The 25,073-nt window shown below is 45.1% G+C and overlaps 1 protein-coding gene across 3 annotated transcripts in view; it reads left to right on the forward strand.

The window, feature by feature from the left end:
• Crim1 (cysteine rich transmembrane BMP regulator 1) overlaps positions 1 to 25,073 on the forward strand; it is a 175,639-nt gene that overhangs the window by 124,659 nt on the left and 25,907 nt on the right. For all 3 annotated transcript variants that reach the window (XM_075954985.1, XM_075954986.1, XM_075954987.1), the window contains 4 exons: positions 10,132 to 10,260; positions 18,331 to 18,487; positions 19,899 to 20,020; positions 21,281 to 21,490. In XM_075954985.1, coding sequence (XP_075811100.1) covers positions 10,132 to 10,260; positions 18,331 to 18,487; positions 19,899 to 20,020; positions 21,281 to 21,490 — 618 coding nt within the window. The remainder of the gene's footprint in view (positions 1 to 10,131; positions 10,261 to 18,330; positions 18,488 to 19,898; positions 20,021 to 21,280; positions 21,491 to 25,073) is intronic.

Raw genomic sequence — 25,073 nt, forward strand, 5'->3', positions numbered from 1 at the left:
GTTTAAGATGGTTTTGGGCTTTTCATGTTCAGTGGGATCAACTGACTCAAATCTCCTCAAAACCATGAAATCATCGTCATATCTGAAATCCAGGTTTTTCAAAGATTCCATGGAGCTGGATAAATTCCAGCTTCCTTTAATCAGGGTAGGGGCTCCACAGCCATGGAACCAGGAGTGAAACCATTATTCTTTGGGTGAAATGCTCTGATACTTAGTCATAAAGCCACCAGTTGGGCATCCTCTCACACTGACATAAGTTTGAGATCACTGGCCTACTGAAACCGAGATCCAAAAGACAGTTTTCTAAAGCCGGGTTTCCCACGTCTTCTTTTCACTTGAGAATTACTGAACTATTCACAAAGATCCCAGAATGGCTTAAATGGCACTGAGATGAGTTTGGCCTTGTCCCTACAGATCTGTTAAGGTCCACATCATGAGAGGAAGACCAGGGCCAGCCAGGCATATCACATTGTTTCAGCTCACCCGATGAGCTGCCGACTAAGAGATTTCTCTTCTCTTGGAGACACCATGGATGTAGTCAGACTGGGGAACAATGACCTCAGTCTGCCACTCAGCAAAGGTGAAAGGCGCCAGTGGCTGGTCACTAACATGGTCCAAAGCTTACCAGACCATATCAAAAGACATCACAGAGCCAGCCACATCCTGGATGCTTTTCTTGTTATTGGTAGAGATACAAAGTGATGCTTAGGTTACAATGGGCAGGGTTGAGATTGTGAAAACAGCTGTCATGCCGCTTCCCAGCTGCCCTTCTGAGGTCTGTCTCATTAATTAATTTATCTGTGACCAGGCCAAGCAGCGTTGAAACATTACAGCGGCACGTGTTGTTGGTGTGACACATGGCTTGACTCCAGAGTGCTGTCGCACTCCGTAGCCTTGCAGAAACATCGTGACTGCTCCCATCTTACGGAAGCCCAAGAGGTCAGTGTCACATAATGAGAGCTAGTAATGGCTGGCACAAGGACTCAAACTATGGGCTCCTGCCCCCAAATCCACGAGTTCGGCACTGTTTCCCTCTAGACTCACAATGTCAAAGAGAGTGTGGGAATGGGAGGGAACGAGACGGTGAATGGCAAAGCCCCTGACAGCCATGCTAAGAATCAAAAGCTGTCCTTGTCCCTCGCTACATTGTCACTGTTGAGGCCCAGCAAGTGTTGCTCTGACCTCTGGCTTGGCTTTTGATCCCCACTTCTTTTCCGGAGCCTCTGCCTAGAATTCTGACCTGGCTGACTACACTGTCGGGAATACTGACTGTTTGTTGCTTCTGCTTGTTTGGTGGTTGCTTCCTTCTTCTGTTCTCCTCCCCGTGAATAACTCTCAGCCTGGAAGCCTGCCTGCTTCCCCTAGCTCTCTCCGTCTCCTCATCCAAACTTCAGAACACTTGCCATCTGGTCTTAACTCTTCTTTTTCTCCTTCTGAATCCCAGTTGTCTATTGTCGATCAGATCACGAGTGTGCTGAGCGGTCGGCAAAGACGCCCGTACTTCCTCCGGTGCAGCGTGAGTTCCTGTCAGGAATATTCTCATACCAGTTTACTGCTGGGCAACGCCAATCAAAGGAGCAGCCCCAGAACAACTGGGTTGGAACTGGGTTCCAACCTCATGTTAAGAATGTGGGCACGGGCCCGTTAGCAGGGCTCGGTACACTCTGTGCATTGTGCAGCCGAAGGTAGAGATGAACTTGTCAGGAGCCCAGGCGCTCTTCCTGAGTGGTGCATGATGTGAGCAGTTTCAGTTTCCATGAGTTTTCAATATAAAAAGTGTGCTGGATTCACAGCAGCCCTCAGACCGTCCTCCCTGCCTCAGTGGTCGTCACTTACTAAGTACCGATCATGTTCAAGAGATGAACATCCGGAGAGACTTAACTGCCCATTGCTTCAAAAAGGCCAAAAGAGACTGAGGTGACCAGGGACAGTATCAGATGCACGTACTTCTTTGTCAGGAAGTAAGGCCTTAAAATGACCAGGGACAGTATCAGATGCACGTCCTTTTTGTCATGGAGTAAGGCCTTAAAATGACCAGGGACAGTATCAGATGCACGTCCTTCTTTGTCAGGGAGTAAGGCCTTAAAATGACCAGGGACAGTATCAGATGCACGTACTTCTTTGTCAGAGAGACAGGCCTTACTTGAGGTCTGTAGGTGTTGTCTGTCCTCCCTGTCCTAGATGTAGTCCAGACGACATGTTGAGGCTGAAGTTACAAACTGTGAGTGAGGCATGGTTCCTAAGTGAGATCCCCCGCTTCTTCCCCAGCCCTCAACCATTTCCCAACAGATGGATTGAGATGATCAGAATCTGGCTGATTCACCGAGTTGCCTGTATGTAATGTCTCTGTTACAGTGTGCACACACATGTTGTATGCTGTGTAGCATATTGTCAGTTAAGAGGTGCCCGGATATGTTATCTTTGAAGGTGAGCGGTGGGGAGGCGATCAGACTAATGGAAAAGGTCCAGATTATTCTTGGAACCCAGAGATACGTTTTTGAGTTATTTCAGCCAAGTTAATGGAAATGGTCTCCCCACTCTGTATAGAAATTTCTTCTTAATTCTCTTTTGTGATCACTTAATAATAATCTTATAATCATACTACTGTCTTTCCCTATTAAATATGAGGTTGGTAAAGGAAGGAAAATAGGTCCAGTGGCCAAGATTCTTTTGAAAAAACATACAAAGTTAATCCGGGTCTAAAATAAATAGATCGTTGTTTCTCTATCTGACCACAAAATAATACAGATCTTGGGAACATTTTCACACTATTCATTTTAAAATAAAACAGAGAAAGTGCTCCTAGATAAGTGCCGCAGAAACCACAAGGACGTAGGTGTTGTTATGAGAAATATATACAAAGGGGAAAGGGATCACTCGGTGTGGAGTGGCTGGAGGAATTTGAAAACTCCAAATGCCAATTTTTTTTTCCATGACTTAATGAGACTTGCTTAAGTACACAAAAATATTCCATGGAAACCCCCACTTCCAGATTAGGGAATTTCTGTGCCCTGGCCTCCCCACGCCCCTTTCATGTTCTCTGCATTAATAGAGTTTTCTCTCTATCTTCATTTGGGAAAATTTTAACTTCACTCTGCGCCTCTTCGCAGCCTGGGGTTATGTTGACAACTTGGTGATTTATTTGAGCGGCACTGTGGCTAGAGAGGGGTCACATCTGTAAAGCGGCTATGGCAACAGAGGGGCACATGAAGATGCAGTGAGTCAGATGAACTGTCCTCCAGTTCTGTCTTGGCCAACTTAATCTCCAGTTTTATAGCCCCAGCTGGGCTACCTCTAACCCGGAGGGGGCGGTGCTGGAGGAGGCCTGATAGATTTAGCCACTGGCCTGCCATATAAAGGGAGAGAAGCTTTGGGAATCTCCCCATTCATTGGCTATCCGTGTGGCTTAAGCAGCCCCAGCCAAAAGAAAAACATAGCTTAAGGAAGAGAGTGCCTGAATTAAGTCTGGAAAGAGAGCATAATTGTTCATTTTCGTCTCTCATAATCAAATAAGCAGGCCTGGGAATTTACTGAGAAAAGTTATGTAAAACATGCAAAGCATAATTGAAGCCCAAAAGGAGGACTCTGAGAAACGAGAGGCAGAAATGAGGTTCATTTATCTTACTGCTCCGACTTGAAATTTCTTGCACTGCTAAGAGAATGTAAGACCGCCCTTAAAAAGTTCTTTTCCTAGGAATTTGCCTATAGTTAGGTTTTTCCAGAAAAAAAAAAATCATTTCTTAGTATATGGGTGGGTGCAAACAGGGAGTTCCAGGAGTCAAGGGCCTTGCTGGACAACTGCTGTTAGCAGCAGGGGGCGGGGGCATCCAACCTTGCTGCTCTCCCGGAGCTTAGCTCCTCCACAAGGCAGCTCTTCAGTAGACCCTCCAAATCTAGAACCGATTAATTATCCCCGACAGGGGCATTGCTACAGTCAACCTAGAGGGCGGGCTCTGTGTGCCATCTGCGGTTGTAATTACAACGTCTTCATTCACCCATGCCTGCGTGCTAATGAGCCTTCCCAGGGCTGCTAATCAGGAAGAGTGCTAGCTCATATCTCTGTGGGGATAATTCATGCTATTTGTAAGACAGAACCAGCTCCCAGTCATCGAGGTAATGAGAAGACCCTTGCAGGTCCATTCAAAACTGCAGGCTCAGTAGAGTAAAAGATAAGACAAAACCACCCGTTAACATTCTCGTTGCGCTAACATACCTGGGAAATTTTACTGGATGTCTTAGAAATAGATTAATATGATGATTAGCACACATCCCAACATGGAAGGGGGTCAGAATGTCAGAATGCATACTTTTTCTGTCTTGTTCTTCCAGAGTCACGGAACTGTATGGTGTGCATGACTGTTGGAAAGATTTAAATTAGCATCTTTCAGGGATGCATTGGAGCTCTTCCTTTGACCTTCTCTAGCTTCTGATTTGGAGAATTCTCCATGAAAGAAAATAATGAGCAACTAGAGAGATTTTTGTTGTTGTTGTTTCCAAGACAGTGTTTCTCTGTGAAGATCTGGCTGTCCTGGAACTCACTCTGGTGGCCAAACTGGCCTTGCACTAGCAAAGATCTGCCTGCCTCTGCCTCCCAGGTGCTGGGACTAAAGGTGTGTTCTACCATGCTTGGCTGAGATTAGAGTAACTTAACATATTATAAAACCTAAATAATCAAAAGAGTTATTTTATGTTATTTTGCTGTGGCCTTAGAGTTTGAACCATAACCATACTTAAACTTTGTATTTTGATCAAATTCAACATAATCACAATGTCTTCATTTCTCAACTGGGTAGATAAAGTTCCTAGGAGATGCTAAAAATATTGGTGGTAGTTTGCAGACACATGGTATCTGGGGCTAATTCCAAAAATATATGAATATTTTTCTGAAAATATTTTTTCTGTTTGTGAACCACCTTAGGCTATGAAAATCTCTAAGTCTTAAATAATTATAAAAAACAATTACCATATACATTCACTTATACATTTGCCTAATATGAGAAACTTCCTCCCAGACTTCCAGCCTCTCAGACTCAACTGAGACAAAATTTAGTGGCTGAATATTTGCACCCCTGACACAGTTCCAACAGTTGTTCTAAAACTGTTTCTCCCCAACAGTTTAGGGTGCTCAGGAAGTCTTTTAGAAAGTCACTGAGGAAAAAACATCAGGTTGAGGAGAGTGATGGTTCCCACCCAGAGGCAGTGTAGGAAACAGAAACTGGATGTAGACATGACAAACACCCACTTTTTGTTCTTTGTTGCTTCTAGGCTCAGAAACCATTTCTAGAATTCTTCTCCACAATGAAGCTGTTCCAGGGTTCCCTTTAGAAATAGTTGTAGACAGAGGCAGTGACTTCCTGCTCTTTCCAGCCTTCTTCCTCAGCTGGAGATGAGATGAGATGGACTTTCAGGATGAACCTGTAAGCATCAGTTCGTTGGATTATCCCTTGCCGAAACCTGCCTCGTGCAAGCATTTTCCTACTCTCACAGAGGAGACAGGAGACGCCTAACCATCTCCTACCCAGTCCATGTCAGTAGACATCATATACAGGGAAAGCTCCAGAAGTGTTACCTGGACCTCTGTTCAGCCCAACTCTGTTATCTAAACTTGCTGAGGGCAGAGGACTACCATTGCCCTTCTAGAAGGCTTGGACTATCTGATATATCATTTCAACATCATACCCTCCCATCATCCAGGAGCACAGACTGTAGAGTGTAAATGAGAATTCCCTGTGCCAGGCCAAGGTCCAGGAAATAATTTCCATATACAAAGGGCTGCGGTGACCAATAGTGGAAAGGATGGAATAATAACAATCTCGAGCACACAGACTCCAGGATATTGTGACTCTGAGCCAAGCAAAAATGCATGCTTCACATATTTCACTAATACGTTCTCTGTACACAGCTATAGTTCGATACTCTTCAAAATCACTTCTTTTGTACTAAGAACTTACCTAGATTAAAACCTAGTTCAGCATGCTCTGAAATGCCTCGCTTCAGAGTTCATTATTCAGAATAAAGAATTAGACTTAAACTTTCTTAACCATACTTCCTTAGTCAAAAGACAAGAGAAAAGAAAGACATAGTAACAGGATAGTTCTGACATTGCATATTAATATGTTGGGTGGAATGCAGACTCTGGTTGATGATAGCAGCATTTTTTTTGTGTATGTGTCCCATTCATGGTTGGATGTTTTTGTTGTAAGGATTCCATAGAAATGGAACTATTGTATAGGCTCACATGCAAGGAACTGAGCACGCTAATGTTCTGGGAGTGCTAGCAGGCAATATTCTGTGATTCCAGATAAAACAGTGGAAGACAGCTGGTCGCCTGCCCGTGTGTCTATTAAAATCCAGCAGTTATTCCAGGGACATAGAGAGACAACAGCAAAGACATGAGACACAGATTACCACCCTAAAAGCTTCTAAACTTCTCTCCGGTTTGTGTTTGAATAGAAACGATATACTTATTTGGTAAAGGTAATAAAATGAGGTGCCAGATATTAAGATGGCTCATAAAAATTAAGTGTCAAAGGTTACTATATCACAGTAAATACTGTTGGGCTCAGCTTCATCTACTGAGCAGAAATTGAGTCACTCCAGAGTAAACTGACAGTTTTCAAAATATAAACAATTTATTGAGTTTCTCTGTTTTTTCATATTAACTATTAACTTTGCAATGTATATACTTGCCAGTATTTTCCATCTAATACAAGGAAGAGGAAGAATGGAAAATGTGAATTTTAGAAGCATAAAATAGTATTTTACCTCTTGCATATGACCATGTTATCTAAGGTCTTCAAGGCATTCGTCTGGAACGGCTTACTCTACCTAAACCATTTTAAATGGACATTTTAGACTCTGTACGTACTCAGCAACCTTTCTGTACATTTAAGTTTCATTTGTCCAGCTGAACAAAAGGTTGTTGTGCTGGACGCTGTAGGTGAACACGTTGAACATATCCCCTGCTCTGGAGAAAGGTGGTGTGCACCACATCTGGATGCTGTAGATGAACACGTTGAACATATCCCCTGCTCTGGAGAAAGGTGGTGTGCACCACATCTGGGACCCTCCCAGCTGGTGTGCAGCACATCTGGGAAACACCCAGCTGCTTAAGGCATCTGAATAAAACACGGGGTCCTCAAGTCAGTTGTGTTCAGATCCTCCAACATCCTGGTCTGTATTCTTCTTTCACTTCCTCGCCTCAGGTCAGACTCCTGATCCTGCCCACTGGTCATCTAATAGGCACCAGACACTAACTTATGCGTCACTATTGAGAAGCAGTACCTTTGGAGGTGGAAGATGGTCTTTGTGCACTTGGAAAACATGTTCTCTTACCACACCCCTAGAACTCAGTACAAGTAAAACCCTGTCCCTTTCTGGGACTGTTACATGTTCTTCTGTGACGTTGCTCTTCCCAAATGTATTTCCCATAATATATCCCCTGAAAGTAAAAGCTTCTCTTGGAGTTCACATCTCAAATGTCAGGAAAGAATACAAGGATCTAGTGTGAATATGCACAAGATGTTTCCTTCCCCACTAGCTGTCCGCTGAAGCAGCGTCTGTGAAGTTCAGAGTCTGCCCCCACTCATTGCTCTGTTAACTCTCTAGAATATAACACGCCTTCCTCGCTGGGGTAATCTTTAATGTGGTTTACTTAGAGTGGATACATGTTTTCTGTTTTACACTTAACACAGAATAATTTTGAGATAACATTGGCAGTCTTTTGGTTGAGGGCTGGAACAGAACTATTATTTGGGGAGGACAAACAAGAGTGGTGACTTTAAGAAGTCTGGAAACTAGAGATGTTCATCATAAATTTTAAGAGAATGCGGGACAGAGGTATCCCTGCAACTAAATCAGGATGGCTTAAAACTTGCTTAAATTGAACTCCTTGGTGTTTACAGTTGCCTACCAGAAAGACTAGTCATTGAAGGAAAAGAGAACTTTAATGCCGGTGGGAAGTTTGTATAAAACTCTCAGGAAGATCCGTTTAATAAGCCACGTTACAGTAGAAGTGGAGAAAGCATGATCCCTCATCCTGGCCTCTTTCACCAGGAGAATGCTGGTAGGAACATTTTGTGAACAGGTCAATGTTGTTTCCGATATCCGAAGACTTGAATCACTGTCCCATCTTAGGAAGCAAATAAAAAAAATCAGAACCCCTGATTGGAGCAGCGGTCACACGTATTTGGATCTCTCTTCCTTAGTAGCGGGAGAGGAGACTTGAGAAGACAGTGCGGACGAATGGATAGCGTGTTGAAAGGCAGGCTAGGAACCGCTGCGCCCTTCTATTCCCAGCCTGCTACTGGGTTGCTATGTAAACCTAGGTAAGCCACTTACGCTCTGCGCCTCACATTTTCCATCTACAAAAATGTAGGTAGAGACATTCTGTACTTGGCCATTTCACAAAGATATCACGAGAAAAGCCTTGCGTTGAAGAAGTTCAGGCATCTGTGGGTTGAAGAGATGATGTGGAAGTACAGCGGTGTCTCTGTTTCCTTTGGCAGTTCTGTTCCTACTGCCCATAGCGTTCCGTAAACGTCTCTTCCCAGTGTACCACAGAGCAGGTACCGTCAGTGCAGCTGTGTGCTGCACTGATGTCAAGAGAGCTTCTTAAGCCCAGATGTGAATCGTAGGTCTACCGCCTGATCCTGCAGTGACCGTGAACATATCAAGGTCCTCAGTTTTCTCGTGTGTTACAAGAGGATAACGGTAACAGCCACCCCAGCTGAGCTCGGTGACGCTTCACGGTGCTTGCAAGCAGCACATGTAGAATACAGAAACAAATATATATCTTATGCCAGAGGATGCACTTTGTGTCCAGAGTAGCTCTTCCTTCTTAGAATGGAAGGGGAGGGGAAGTGCCCCCCCTCCCCACATGGTAGATTCCTCCAGAATGGAAGCTGATCCTTGCTGCTCATTGGTTGCGTCTCACTTTGACTCTCTCACAAGGCTCTGGTTCCAGGGCATAAGCCCTTAGCCACTGATATCCATTCATATCATGTCATAAGTGATAGAGTCACAAAAGAAACTCGGACGTTCTTCTCCAAAACATAGCTGGCCTATTAATTTTTGAAAAATGCTAACATAAAGGACAGGTACTGCGGAATGGGGAGGAATTGACAGTTATGTCTTGATCATTCTATAAATTACACACGGAGCTAGGGAGATGGCTTGCTGGTTGGTAGCATGCTTGCCATACAAACATAAGGACCTGAGTGTGATCGCCAGTACCCATTAAAAGATGAAATAAATAAAAGAGAAAGGCCAGGGGAAGTGTGCATCTATAACTCCAACTCTGGGAAGACAGAGAAGGAAGACAGATCCTGGGCAAGCGATGTCTGTAGCTCATTGACCGTCAAGTTTAGTGGCATCAGTGAGCTCCAAGTTCAATGAGAGAACTCAAAAAATGAAGTAGTGAATGATCAAGGAAGATAAGACAGCTAACGTTGATATCCAGCATCCACACATGTGCATGTCCACAAATGTATGCAACCACACACACACACACACACACCCATGCTTAAAACAAAACTTTACAACTATGTAGATAGTGACGGAAGAGCATAGGCAACGTTGAGCTCTGGCCTCCACATGTAGGCATGCACCCGTAAACACATGTGCTATAGACTACAAACATACACACATATAGCATACACTTGCAATACATGAACTCAGAAAAAAAATCAGGAAGAAATAGAATAATGGGTACATTTAAGTAGCTTATTTTAACTTCACTTGTCTGGTTTCTATAGTGATGACCTGCCAGAAAATGTTGTTTGCGGGGAGCAAAAAAGGGCACACACTGCTGAACTATAGAACGGTGGAGCGACAGGGAAGTCACTCCACAGGCAGCTCTATGGTAGAGTGCTCGCCTCACATCTGTGGCGTCCTGCTTTTCCCACCCACTAGGAAAAATAAAACTGGAATATTCGCATTATCAAAGACTCTGAACAAAAATACCGTTTCGTGAGTTAATGACAGTACAGTATTGTAAAAAGTTTCGGATCTGAGGAGAAGTATTGATGGGATTTTTGTACTTACTGTAGTGTGGGATTTCCGAGATTGAATGCTATCTTCGAGGTAATAACATGTTTCATTGATTCTTTTTTCTTCTTTTCATGTCATTAGAACCAACCTACATCACGATTGATCCACCTGCGTGTGGGGAGTTATCAAACTGCACTCTGAAGGAGAAGGACTGCACTTACGGCTTCAAACTGGATCACAATGGCTGTCGAACCTGTCAGTGCAAAAGCAGTAAGTAGACAGATGGGTTTTCCCCCGGAGGCCTAATAGGATCTTGTCAAAGCATATTATATGATTGAATATCTTTTTCACTCCTGTTCAGACATCGCCTTGACAGCCTGAAAGAAAGGGGGTGGTGGTAAGCTTAGCATAAACAGTTTTGCAGTCACTTAGGGAATGCCATGCTCTGCCATAGTGTTCCCGTCTGGATGTCTCTGTGTTCCTTTTCATGTGGGGCTTGATAGCTCCTTGCAGCTGGTGTTGGGAGGCGTTTGCAGCCCTGAGTGGCTCGGGAGTGCAGCTTCATAGCCTTAGCCTTAAGAGGGCAACCTAGAACACCCCTGCCATGGTCATCAGGTGACTAAGAACACTGTATTTTCCCCTTTCTATACATGGCAGCCCTAATCCTTTAAAAAAAATGATGCTTCACTCGGGACCTAGGAGATGGTTCAGTGAGAGAGTTCTTGCTGCGGAAACATGAGGGCCAGAGTTTGGTTCCCTGGCAGCCACGTAAAAGTTGGGTGTGGTGGCTTACACCTGTAACCCCAGTCCTGGGGAATTGGGGTTGTGACAGACAGACAAAGAGGATCTGTGGAGCTTGCTGATCAGTCAGGCTAGACAAAATGAGTTGTAGGTTCCCTGAGAGACCATATCTCAAAAATAAGGTGAAAAATGATAGAGAAGACACCTCTGGCCCACACACACATGCACACAGAGACAGACAGACAGAATAGACAGGCCGACACACACGCCTAGGGAGAGAGCTTAAGAACTTAAGAGCTTGTTCGTATTATTGACCCCAGAGCCATGACCTCTGAAACTAGACAGAATATAATACATTTCTCCCACAGGGGAAAATACACCCCACAGGTGTTAGAACTATTTTGAATTCTCTTAATTCCTCAACCAGAATACACATCCAAAGTCCCCTTCTCCATCACCTATGTGGCATGCTTTCTAGAGCTTGGTCTTTTCTACCTTCTGACAGACAGGCTGGCATTGTCTTTATCTAAAATGTGCCTGAGAAACAAACAGAACAAGACTCAGAATTTAGTCTGAATTGAGTGCTGTTTCTCGCGTGTGTTTGCATCTGTGATTTGTTTGCGCTTTGTGGGTTGGTAGTGAGCTTATAAGCAGCGAGTGCCCCTAAATATTTTTAGGTCAGCTGCTGTTAGGTACTTATCTGTTCTATGTTAAGATGTTGCAGTTTTTGAATTCTGTTAACATAGGGCCAAATATAAGAAATTATGCTAATAGTTTCAAGCCATTTTCCAAGTAGATGAAATTGTTTTTTTTTAATCTTGGTAGTGTGATCTTCTGCCCTATGCCTCCCAGCTTATGGTAAATAAGTACAACTTGCATGTCCTCCTAAACTGCTGAATTAAGATAAATTAAACTGCAGAGAAACAAGGACAGAACCCAACAGTACCAAAGAACTTCCTGTGTCGTGACACTGAACATTGTCTCTAGTCCTCAAATGGCACAGGTCAGCTCCGGCCCCACAAGGTCTTGGCCCACATTCTTGCAGTCCTGTCTGAATTCAAGGCTCATTGCACCCACAAGATTCCTTCACTGACAACTCTTATTTTGTTCTTCCCAGACTTACTTTCAGGTACTTTGGAATCCTCTACCTTTTTTGAGTGACATTTGGCCTATTTTCTGCAATCTTTCCCTATCATCTCTGATCTCTCCCAAACACAGACAGTGATTCTATAATAAGCAACTTCTCTGCGGGCTTCGGGGTATAATTATCCTGGGCTTAGAGGCTTGGACTGACTAAGGGTGAGAACGTACACTTCCTGGGGTATCAGCTCTCCTGGTTTAAGGTGCCTCTCAACTGTAACAAGTCCTCGTTTGTGCCAGTATCTCTGAGGAATGATAGAATGCGTCTAGGAGTTGAATAGTGCCGTGTTCTCCGGCCCCACTCTACCGCCATGCCCTCTGCATGCTGGGTTACGGCTTCCAGGGTTTAGAAGCCCAACGTACTGGCAGTTGTTGCAGTCTTAGGTTTTCAGGTGAGCCTCGCCGCCTGGGGTGGTCCTGCCTTCCTGCACCTGCTTCTGTGCCCTGTAAGAATCAGCCCCTGTTGTGTGCATGTCTGCCTCTGAGACGTTCCTTGGGAAAGCCAAGTCTGCTGGGGAATTGCCTTGGCAGCCTCGTGTGTTTACATATCGCCAACCTTGTCTTCCTAACACCACGGTAATTGGTAGTTGTGTCATGGAGTGTTTACACTGCAGTCTCCCGGAGCCGCTCGAGCTACACGTTCTTTCTCAGTATGGGATCGGACCTAGTTTTTTTTTCCCCCTGAACTTCTATGAAACCTAAAAATACAGAATCGCGTTCTCCCGCTGCCTCGCTTGCCCTTCACCTGGGCTTTGTTACAAAGTTTTGGCCACCCAGCCACAGCCATGGCAGGTTCCTGTCACTCCATTGAACCTGAAGAAGCAGCTTTCCACATTTGTCACCGAGGCAACCGAAAGGCTGTTGTGGCCTGTGGAAGGAGCTGCGGACTGCGTTCCTGCCGCCCGGCTCCTGGCCGCCAGCTAACTTATGCCCCGAAATAACAACACACAAACTGTATATATCTAGCCTCTTCTAGGTAATTCTCACGTATTAATTTAGCCCATTTCTAATAATCTGTGTAGCACCACTTGGTGCACTTACCGGGAAAGATTCAGCATGTCTGACCTGGCGGCTTGCTTCATCGCGCCTGGCTCTGAGAGGAGCTGCATGATTTCTGAGCTCACTTCCTCTTCCTCCCAGCATTCTGTTCTGTTTACTCCACCTATCTAAATTCTGCCCTATCAGATGGGGCCAAGGCAGTTTCTTTATTAGCCAATGACCTTCCTCCATCAGTGGCCAGGCTTTCAAGTGGGAGGCTGAGGAAGCTGCCCCCGTGTGCTCTGCCCTCTGTAGCCTGATGCTCTCAGAGGCATCATTATGGACACTGCTTGCCATAAACTTCCTTTTCGTTTCCATTTAGAAAGAAATATATACAGGAGAATGTTGTATTTTGTGCCTGTGATTTTTTTACATAAAAACATTACATTCAGTACTTGCAAATTTTACGTACTTTTAGAAATATCCAGTCTTTCCTTCCCATTTTCCTTCACCACCTGCCATGGTTCAGATAATGCGTTAAATGTTCGGACCACTGTGGTGAATGGAGCACGAGACATGAGGGAAAATCTCCAGTTACCGAAACACAAAACAAAATACCCAGTGCTGGAGTTTACAAGAGTAACTCTTTCTAAAACACTTCTTTGCTTCCTAAAGATTCAAGCTGTCGGTCACACAGAAGAAGTGGGTTCCTGCCTTCTGTCAGGGCATGCTCAGTTCTCCATCTTTGCTGTACATTGAGCAGCTAGATGAAGAAGCAGAGACCCTTCGGGATCAGGGATGCCTCTGGATTTTGCGCTGTCTGATCCAGTCATGCTGAGCTGCCTGGCCCTGGCTTGGTCTTGACAGTCCACTTACCGCACCCCCCCACCCCGCCAAACCTAAGGCTTAAAACCAAAGTTACCAGCTTGTCTGAATGCACACAAATTGATGCATGGATTTTGCCTCTGCCCCTCTGCTCCTATGAGCCATCCTGACTACATCGGAGGGATTGGGAGGCGTGCTTTACTCAGTGTCCTCGTCTATAGAGGACGGACACCAGGACCTAAGTACTGGGGTATTTTGAGGATTAAGGGAACGAATGCCAAGTGACTTTTATTAGCTAGCAAATGGTAGCTGTTTGCTCCACACACCAGCTGTTCATACCATCCGTTTCAGCCCAAGCTTGCTAACATGGTGGCTGCCCAGCTCCCTCCTCCTTGGTCCTCACCTACCTGCCTGTAGATCTTCTGGTCCTTTCAGGACACACCCATCCACAACCAACCTGTCACTTGCACGTTTGTGCCTCACCTTCTTCCTCTACTTGGTTGTACTGAAATAGCTCCCTGAAGTCATGGAGAGCATTTGGTTCTTTTCCCCGTTGTAGCAACTTAGTGTATACTCATCTGGACCAAAATTCACCCTTACATGGTGGTGCATGCCTGTAATCCTAGCACTCTGAAAACAGGGACAGTGGAATCATTTACTTGAGGACAGACCAAGTTACAGGACAAAACACTGTCTGAAAAAAATCAAGAGCCGGGATGTTTCTTAGTGGACAAGGCCCTTACTCATCACACAGCAGACATTGGTTCACGGCTCAGAACACAAAAATAAAGTACCTGGGAAATACAAAACAAAGGAGGTCTGCTTGTTTGAACATAGCTATGTTTTGATATTTTTAACCTGCAACAGTAGCATGCTTGCAAAACTGTTAAGCTGCACCAAGAGTTTAAATCACCCTGCCTCAGTTTCTCAGAGACACGTTTGCAATTAAGAGGAATTATGATAAGAAATGCCAGAGAGTGCAGTGGCTACAAAATTAGAGCTAAGACCCTCTAAGCAGCTAATAACATAACATTTTGTTGACATAAGCATTAATAACATTAACTTTTTAACCAAAGTGTTTATTGCTGTCGGGAAGATGAAGATGCTTCAGCTTTACTGCCCAAACTGCATATTGGTTGAAAGGCATCAATCTTTTAATATCTTACTGCCCATGGCTTTAAAGCCATGAGTTTGACTGGATATTAGTAACCTCTTTCCCAGTTTTAGCATTGTTTAGTTTTAGAAACTGATAATACTTTTATCTGGAAACAGATTCAGACATATAAAACTGATAGGGGCAAAGAAGAGGAAGCCAGTGTGTCCATCATGAAGTGTCTGGGTGAAAAGCTCCACCTTTTATATCATTGTACTTCTCAAAAGACACCATGTCGCTGGGCACAATTGGGATCAACATTTGCATATTCAAATGTCTTGGTCCAAGAGTTTCATGAACTTCCTGGTTGGTAGGACACTCCTGTATCCACAAGTTTGAAGTGTCGCAGTGCAGCTCTGGGAGATGCATCCACTCTGTGTGTGCACATGCAGGTTTTGCTGGGGTCATTGACAGCGGGTATCTCTTGGGCTCTTTTCCAGGATGAAAGGACTCTACTGTGTACTTGCGATTGACTAGCCACAGTGTACGGTCCCTGTGCCTTGCCATTCTTTATCACTTTCTCTTGCATGGTAATTGCTTCCATCAATTAGAAAGCCCTTTAGAGGCCAGGGCGGTGGTGGCGCAAGCCTTTAATCCCAGAAGTCAGGAGGCAGAGGCAGGTGGATCTCTGGGAGTTCAAGGCCAGCCTGGTCTACAAGAGCTAGTTCCAGGACAGGAACCATAAGCTATGGAGAAACCCTGTCTCTAAAAACCAAAAAAAAAAAAGCCCTTTAGGTCACAGAAAACTCACAATGTCTAAAAATTGTAAGATCAGGAGGCCACCTATGTTCCATAATTGCCATAAGCCGTACGCTAAAACTTTATAAACAAACTTATAAGCCCCACCTCCTGATCTTTTTGTTTGATAGTACATTTCCTTTAAGGACATTGATAAGCATGGATCTAGGACTACCATCAGGTCTTTTTGTGTTCTCTGTTTCAGAACTGCAGCATGGTGGTGGTGGTTGTTGTTGTTGTTTTGAGATGTTTAACAAATGATAGTGTTTTAAAAACTATTCTGTATTATCAGAGGAAGCGTGACCAAGTTGTTACTCCTCTACCAATGCAGCAATACCTGATGGAAAGAGGATGAAGAACATTGATAAATGGTTCATTCCGCAGTTAGCTATTGTCCCACCGCATGCTAAATACCATAGGCCCTGGCCTGAGGACAGAGAGAAACTACCCTAGGATGCTCTGGGTTTCCTTTGTTGTGGAGGAAAACTGAGCTAGTCAAGGCTAGAGGCTGCAGATGAATGGACCCAGAGTGGATGAATGGCTCGAAATTGCATCTCCAGCCTACTTTCTCATGGACGTCCTGTGTTAAGTGCTGCAGATTTTTCTTTTTCAAAGCCAGCCTAGGTTCACATGTTGGTTGCCTTCCCATTGCTGTGACTAAATGCCTAAAAGAATTGACTGTTTTAGCTCACAGATTCCAAGGTTTGGGTCTGTTGATGGTTGGATCTGTCCTTCGGGCTTATGACCAGTCAAGTTCATTATGGTGAGAAAAATTGGGACCTTATGGTGGGCAGCAAGTAAGAGAGGAACAGTGGAAGGAAACAGTTAACTGTAAGAACATGTCCCTGGTGCTCTATTATCTCTCCCCTAGTCCTCAGAGCTGGAAGGTTCCACCACCTGACTGACCACTGAGCCCTGGACACATGGGCCCTTGGGGTTCCTTTCGAACCATAGCACAGAGATAAATAAAAGACAAATACTTCCATAACTGTTCAGGGTGAGTTGAGAGCATTCTAGATCAAGGACTGTGGAACGGGTTCGTTTTTACGTACTAGAAACACAAAACCAAGTGTCTCTACACTCCAAAGCTTTGAGAAAATCACTCTCCGCAAGCTCTAGGCGTGCTTTTGATCCAGCTATTCCCTGACACGATCCACTGGGTGCCTTGATGGTAAATCCGTTATAATGGAAAAACGCGATCAGCTCAGCAGAGATTTCTGTGTCGGGACAGACTCGTGGTTCCGAGGGTCTCGTCCTGCTTCCGCCATTCCGGTCATTGACCTGCCTCCGAGTCGTATGATTACAAATTTTAAATGAGCCAGTTAGACTTTTCTCTTTTAAGGATGCAGATTAGCCTTTGGTTGCCTCGCAGTGTGATGCAGACCCACAAGGTTACACTAAATACATGGAATGAAAAGTTTCCGGCAGTGACGAGGTAGAAAATCATGCCATTGACCACGTTCTCCTATATAAAAGACAGAAAATTACATTTGGAAGGAATGTTAAGATTCACAGGAGAGTCTATCATAGAAGTGCTTATGTAATGCGCAGATCCATTTTACCTATCAATTATAGCTAATGTTTAATTGCAGGCTATAAGACTCGACTGTGGGATGGGATAAACATGTGGCTTGGTTAGCGACTTGTGCTTTAATGCAGTCTTTGCCCTTCAGGGATGCCCAGATAAAACGGCAGTTCACTCACCAGCCTCACCACAATAGACCACGTTCCTCATCACACCAGTTGCTAGAGCAGCGTCAAGTATTGCCATTCCCGCCACGCCAGCTTCCTTCCTTGCGGCCCATGTTCTTTCGGATCCTGCCTTTAATTTAGATGGGCCTCAAATTGCTCTTCCATCCCGAGGCGCATTTACTCCACCTTGACATTGTTATTTTCTCTGGTTTTCTGTTAAACTGTGCCACCTTCTCAAATAGCTTTGTCATCAGGAGTTTCCTCTGAGAGCGTTGCTTCTCCTGTTTCACTTTAATTTCTGAAATAGCTGTAGTAAGTGACTAGCAGAAGATGATTAAACATCACTCTGGATTCGGCTAACAAGAGACGCCTTAAATATTTCAAATAGTTGTTAGTAACACATTAATGTGAGTATTTCTTCCACCACGTAGATTTTTTTAGCCAGCTAAGTACATTTCCATACCTGAATGTCAGCATAGTGGGGCAAACAGAGCTACACGTAACACTGGTTGCTTGCTTTCTATCATGTATGCCAAAGGACGGAAGAAGTCCCGAACGCTACACGCGGGCTGTCATGTTCTGTGATGACCCTGCTGCCCACAAGGGAGTGTAGTGTGTGCATTCAGGTGTCTGTGACCGCTGACTTCAAGCAGTAGGAGGCGTCTGAAATGAATGTGGATTGTCAACTTCTGATTGCCAAACCTTAGCGTGAATTGTCAGCAGTAGTTTGAGGTGGCCCATTAACCAAAACCATGAGAAACCACACCCAGTCATTGCTTACTAGTGGTGACCCCCCCCCACTCTCTGTCCCAGGCCGAACAGATTCAATTAGGCTTCAGAATGCCACTTCCGAGCTGGGCTCTGTTTTGTGTGTCACCACTGAAACATAGAACTCGGTTGTGAGAACCGTGAAACTGCGCCGTCTATAGCTGTTAGCTGTGGCCAGTGCCGCGGCAGAGCTGAAGCTTAACCCTGCGTAAGCCGGGAGAATTCAGGGCCGGCATCCAAGCCCCATGGGATGCTCTCCCGTGTGTTGTCTCTGAAAGAACCATGCCTTCCGTGTGTCTCCACAGGGGAGGAACTGTGCCTAGGCCTGAAACGGGGCTGTACCTTGGACTGTCCTTTTGGTTTTTTCACCGATGCCCACAACTGTGAACTCTGTCAATGCCGTCCACGGCCCAAGAAATGCAAACCCACAGTGTGCGACAAGTTCTGTCCGCTTGGATTTCTGTACGTATTGGTCTGTGTTTTCCCCAATTCAGAAACTAAGTGTAACTTGCTCAAGTGGTCATTCCTGTGTTCGGGGGCTGGGGTGTGTGTGTGTGTGTGTGTGTGTGTGTGTGTGTGTGTGTGTGTGTGTGTGTGTAGATTATACATATATGCGCATGCCTCACATCAGATGGGTTTCATATTCATTCTCTTTTGCCCATTTTCTTCTAGTCTGCCTTAAAAAATTACTAGGTTAAATTTGGGCATAATTCTTATTTTAATTAGATAATTGAGTTTAAAAAACTATTCTAAAAGTTTCTATTTAAAAAACACAGGTTTGGTGGTGAAAGCGTATGATATCAGCACTCAGGAAGTGAAGTCTGCATCTAGTTCAAAGGCAGCCTAGATTACATGAGACCCTGTCTCAGAAAAGATGCCCCAAGTGTTAGTCATCACTATTTTTAATTGTAAGACACAAATGTGATACCAATAAAGAAGTAATTATTAGGACTGAAAAGATAGCTCAGTGGTTAAGAGCACATATTGCTTGTCTGATAATGTAAGTCCAGCTCCAGGGAGCTAATGCTCTTTCTGGCTTCTGTGAACTGTTACAACACCACACACACACTAAGTAAAAATAAATAATTTTAAAGATATAATCATTTTGTAACTTAACTGCTGATACAAATATAAAGTGCCCCTCCAGCCCAGTAAAGCAAGTAATTAATAATTAATAGCCACTAATACCTCAGGTTTTTATTCATTTTCAATATATACAGATTTGCTTGTTTATTTATATACGTGTGTGAGTGTGCAGCGTGTGTGCATATGCAGAATGGCTGACAGCTTGTACGGGTTAATTTTCTTCTTTCACCCTGTGGGTTCTGAGAATGAAACTCCATTCACCAGGGTTGGCAGGTTCCTTTTTTTGCCCATTGAAACGCCTTGCCAGCCTAAGGCTTTTATATTAGCATTTGTGAAGCCTCCCCAGGTCTCAGAGTCCTTACAGCCTTCTCTGTGTTGTGTAAGTTTTGGTAGTTAAAATTTTTACTAGCGTATGGAATTTCTCATTTGGGAAAGCCCACAGCCGTAACAAAATGTCCCCGATGTTAATCTCTCAACATTGACCAGTGACACGTCCCTCAGCCGCTCTGCGCGCCTGAGTTGCACGTCCATCCTTTATATTGCGGTACCATCTTTCTCATGAAACCCTCACCCGTGCCTCTGGGACTGGCCACATTCCAGAAGCGCACAAACGCTTGAGCAGTTCTAAATCTTCCTGAGAGCTAATTACACCTCACCTGGGAGTTCCGAGTGCAGGTGTCCCGTCACTCTGCGTAAATAGTGACGTCATTGACCCTTGGTCTGAGCGCGTGGGCATCATTTGAGACTTCTGGATTTTCTGACCTCTGGCAAAATTTTAATTACCCAGGAAGAATAAGCATGGCTGTGACATCTGTCGCTGTAAGAAATGTCCTGAGCTGCCATGCAGTAAGATCTGCCCCTTGGGCTTCCAGCAGGACAGTCATGGCTGTCTTCTCTGCAAGTGCAGAGGTAAGTTCGAGCCCTTCCTCTTTGCAGCCTGAAGGACAGAAGGACAGACGTCCTGTAAATGATAGGATTTAAGTGACCGGTGCCTGTCCTGAAACAAGTGCCACTGTGGGACCCTCCCACAGGACACCCTTTATCTTTCATCATAATAGCATTAAGAGGGCTCCAAACAGAATTTGAACTGAGCATGTGTGGTAAGCACAGTGTCCAGGCCAATCACTGCAGAGGGCTTCTCTCCTGCTAGTCTCAGACACATTAGCCTGAAGCTGTAGTGTATCTCGGTGCCTATGGCGGAAACCATCCCTTCAGGAGTCGGATTGACATCCTTGGGAGTGGGTGTCTCTAAAGTCCTGTTTACCTAGGTATTGCTCCAGTAAGAGGATGTTCATGAGAATTTAGGCTTGCCTTGAGAAGCCCACAGCAGGCCAGAGCATTATGTAGGCAAGGTGACGCCAGTGCCAGTCTTCCTTCTGCAGTGACATTCCTGAAGCCACTAAATGTGCACCCAGGGTGCTTCCTAAACCAGCAGCTTAGTCCTAGCCCTTCCTCCCTTTCCAGATTGTTGTAGTTGTCAGAGATATGCCAGTCAAACAGCTGAAGATCCCCATAGCCTGCTTCTCCAAGTTGAATGCTTACTTGTATTTTGAAGGAGTCATGGTAAACAAAACTGTGGAGGAGTTAGTGTAGTCAGTCACTTCAGCCTTCTTACTAATCAAAACTCCAGTTGTTGCAAGGGGCCCAGAATCCCCTCATTGGACCAAACTTCTAGAATGATGAGCCTCTCTCTTTCTCTCTCTCTCTCTCTCTCTCTCTCTCTCTCTCTGTATGAGACTGTCCTCCCCAAGCCTCATTTTTGGTGGCTGGGTTCTAGTCCACATAAGGGCACTACAAGCTCTCTGTCCTACGCCATAGCTGATTCTATGAGAGAGAGAGAGAGAGAGAGAGAGAGAGAGAGAGAGAGAGAGAGAGAGAAGACAGAGAGACAGAGACATTACAAAAGCAATGCTTGTTTATTGTATAAAGTATTTGGAAGTCAGAACTACTCCTCCAGTCAGAAACATATTCACAAACTCCTTTCTTCTCTTGGTTTTCAAAAGTGGGTGCCTGTAGGTTTGAATTCTTTTCCCAGGCCTTTCCTGTATCACCGACTGTCCTCCCCAAGCCTCATTTTTGGCGGCTGGGTTCTAGTCCACATAAGGGCACTACAAGCTCTCTGTCCTACGCCGTAGCTGATTCTTACCGGGCTGCCTTCTATCTGTCCAGAGGTCCCTCCTTCAGCCGGGCCACCTGTCCTGTCAGGCACATGTCTGTCCATGGATGGCCATCATCATAAAAATGAGGAAAGCTGGCATGATGGTTGCCGGGAATGCTACTGTCACAATGGAAGGGAAATGTGTGCCCTCATCACCTGCCCGGTGCCTGCCTGTGGCAACCCCACCATTCGTCCTGGACACTGCTGCCCGTCCTGCACAGGTAAAAGCTGGCTGCCATCTTGTTGTGTACCACACCACCTCCAGCCTTGTGGGGCCCTGTACCCTCCTGTGACTCTGGGGGAAGCGTGGGGTCTGTCCTCAGGACACCTTCTCAGCTATCTGTGGCTTCTGTTAGTAATAGCCACAGAGTGAAGTGGATACTGTGAATAATTAGCCCCAAACCAAAGAAAATCCTAAAGCTCTGGAAATGGTTCTCCATATTTTGGAATGGTTTACTCAGTTATATTGCTCTTTGGACTGGCTTTTTTTTTCCCCCTAGAGGTCTGTGGACTTAGATTTGTAAATCTAACCCTCCGGTTCACTGCTGGCATATTGGGGCCGAAGACTTTAGCCCTAGTTAATTGGATGGGATTGGTGAGATTTTTACTTCATAAAAGCTTATAACTTACCAAGTAATAATGGAGGGAAGAATTACTGAAATCTGTGGCTGTTGTTCTGTCTTCAAGAGATGACATTCTTGCCAAATGGAGACATTTGGAATGGTCAAAATTCAAAACAGTCTAGTCCTAATAATAATAATCAAGGTGAGTTGCTAGAAGAATAGAAGAGGGGAAATAATCTGTGCTGACCAGGCTGCACCTGCCTTACCTCCTGGCACACAAAGATCCTCTCAGCTATAAGATTCTGTCTTTCTCAGCAATTACCAAGTTGGTGACACCCGTACCTTTGCACAGGGAACGTAAGTGCAAAAGAAGAGTCTTGTTTCCCCTAGTGCAGTTAGATGTGTTCTCTGCCAGCTCCTTCCTTGATCACGTATTTTGCAAGTAAACTGAGCAACCACCATGTCCACCAGATCAGAAGCAGCTCGACGAGATAGGATTGTGTCTGCGCCAACTCTCCGAGTGAGAGAAACATCATTTGTTCCCTCCAGATGTTCTTTATTAGAGGCTTGTATGACTGGGAGCCTGCACCTGGCTCTCTGTCAGCTACGGCTCAGCCAAGATGTCTGAGCTAGACAGGTGGAAATAGAGAGAGATGGACCAAAACAGAACAGCAGCGCAGACTAGGACCAGAAGTATCTTTCTCTGGTTCAGAGATGCAGCCTATTCTAAACCACATAGTTACTGACATACTGTTGGGGGCTGAGAAAAGCCCCGTTGGTGAAACGCTTGCAGCAGGAAGGCCCAAGTTTGATCTTCAGTGCCTAAATTAATTTAGGTAGGTAGGTAGGTAGGTAGGTAGGTAGGTAGGTAGGTAGGTAGGTAGGTAGGAAGATAGATAGATAGATAGATAGATAGATAGATAGATAGATAGATAGATAGGTAGGTAGGTAGATAGATAGATAGATGGAAACCAGGCAGTGGCTTTAATCAAACGAATCTCTGAGTTTTGAAGCCAGCCTGTTCTACAGAGGGAGTTCCAGGACGAGCTCCAAAGCTACACAGAGAAACCCTGTCTCGAAAACAAACAAAACCAAAAAAAAAAACAAAAACAAAAAACCAGGGATGGTGGCCCAGACTGTAATTCCAATACTTGTTGGGGAGAGGGGCTGAAGGGTCCCTGAGACTTACAGGCCAGCTAATCTAACCAAGTCTGTGAACTCCAGGTTCAGTGGAAGACCATTCAAAATGATGGGTGGGTGGGTGGGTGGGTGGATGGATGATAGATAGATAGATAGATAGATAGATAGATAGATAGATAGATAGATAGATGACAGACAGAAAAATGGGTAGAGAGCTGTTGAGACAGACACTAGACATAGACCTTTGACCTATACACACACACACACACACACACACACACACACACATGCACTCACTGTGTGACGTCCATCCGCCATTACAAGATGGCGCCGGCTCCCACTCAGGGCGATGCCCTATGTTGTTTTTCACATCAGCGCTTCTGTGCTGTTTTGCATTCTTTTGCCTGCTAATCTGCCTAGCAACGCCAGCCGTCCAATCCTGTATAGCCTTGTGTAGTAGGCCAGCTAGGCACGCCTACACCCTGCATATAAGCACACCTCCTGCCGTGGTCGGGGCCCCTCACCTTCAGCTCTCCCTCAACCAAGCAGCGCTTCAATAAACCGTGATTGAAGAAGGATCCTCGAGTCGTGGTGTTATTCCCTGCTGGTCAGGGCTCGCCGCATCACTGGCTTTCTGAATGTACATACATATACAGAAAAAAAACATTCCTTTGCAGGCATGTGTAGAGTTATGTTTTTTTCAGAATCTTTAGTGGTTTGCTGTATGTGGTCTCTTCTGACTGGAAGCCCTAAAGGTCTGCCGTCCTCGTGGGCTCCTTCCTACCTCAAAGAGCAGTCGCTTCTTCTCCCGTGCAGAGCCGGTGTTCCCTGGGAGGAAGAGTTTATGATCACCAATTAGCCCTGTCTCTTGCGTTAGTCCACACCCTCTACTCATCCTTTACCTTTTCCTCACCGTCCCTCAGCCACTGTGTTTTGCTTTAAAGCAGGAACATAATAGAGCAAGGAGATTAGGGAGGTAAAAACCCCTGCACACAGGTCTCCTCATGACGCCCCCTGCTTATCAGCTTTTCAGAGTGTGTCGGTTGTCTGTCCTCTGAACGTCCTTTCTGAATGCCATCAGAAAATCTTTGCCAATATTGGTTTTCATTGTGACATTTTCTCTCTCTCTCTAAGCCACTGGAAATGCTCTTCAAGTGTCTTGTTCCCACCTCTGCTTTCATTTCCACCGCTTATATCCTGGGATTCTACTTTAGCCATCGGTTTTCTGGAGTGCGTCTGCTTAGGCAAAGTCCCAGGCTTTCCTGGTTCCCATGAAATAAAGCTGTCCTGAAAGTCAGCCCACGCCACTGTATTCCATCAGTGTTATTGCCTCACACACTGCTTTGTGAGGGACTCAGAGTTTGTGCTTGAACTCTGACCATTTCTACATAGACAGGGTGGTTCCCCTCAACCCTCAGCGTCCGCTGAGCTCCAGGCCTAAGCCAGCGGTGATGTCTCTAGATCGTTTCTCAGCAGGGTACACCTCTGTCAACACCTCCTTGATGTCCTTGTTGTGCTTGAACTCCAGGAATATGGTTGGTGCCGTCTTACCTCCCAGCACCACATCAGGGGAACTCCCAGTACCTCTGTAGCCATTGTAACATTAAAGTCTCCCCATCGTTATCAGCTCGCAAAGGGACCAAATCCACATCCACTCTGGGGAAAGAAATCACGGTCATCAGCCTCCAGGCATGTCTCTGGTTGATGATGGCACCGTCCACCAAATGTTTAGTCTCAGGTGAAGGGTTTCAGACTGTTGATTCTGTAGAAACATTCCTGCTTGGGGTCCTGGCAGCTGGCCGAAGTGAGGTGTGGCTCCTTGACAGTGGGCCATATTTCCAAGCATAAAAGTGTTGAGAATCCCAAGATAATAAAGTAGACAGGACATCCATCATTTGGAAGTTTTGTTTAATCTAGAGGCATATCCGTTTTCCAAATAACCATTGACTTCGGTCCCAGCCCCTTGACTGTGCTTAATGCTCCGAACTGGTAGCTTTCGAAACACGTAAGATAGAATAATAGTGCCTTGCTCACAGGGCCTTTGAAAGGAAGAAAAGAAATACAGAAGCGAGAAGTGCCCAGCCTGGAGATACTTGGACCA

Source organism: Microtus pennsylvanicus, chromosome 21, assembly GCF_037038515.1.
Source record: "Microtus pennsylvanicus isolate mMicPen1 chromosome 21, mMicPen1.hap1, whole genome shotgun sequence".
NCBI lineage: Eukaryota > Metazoa > Chordata > Mammalia > Rodentia > Cricetidae > Microtus > Microtus pennsylvanicus.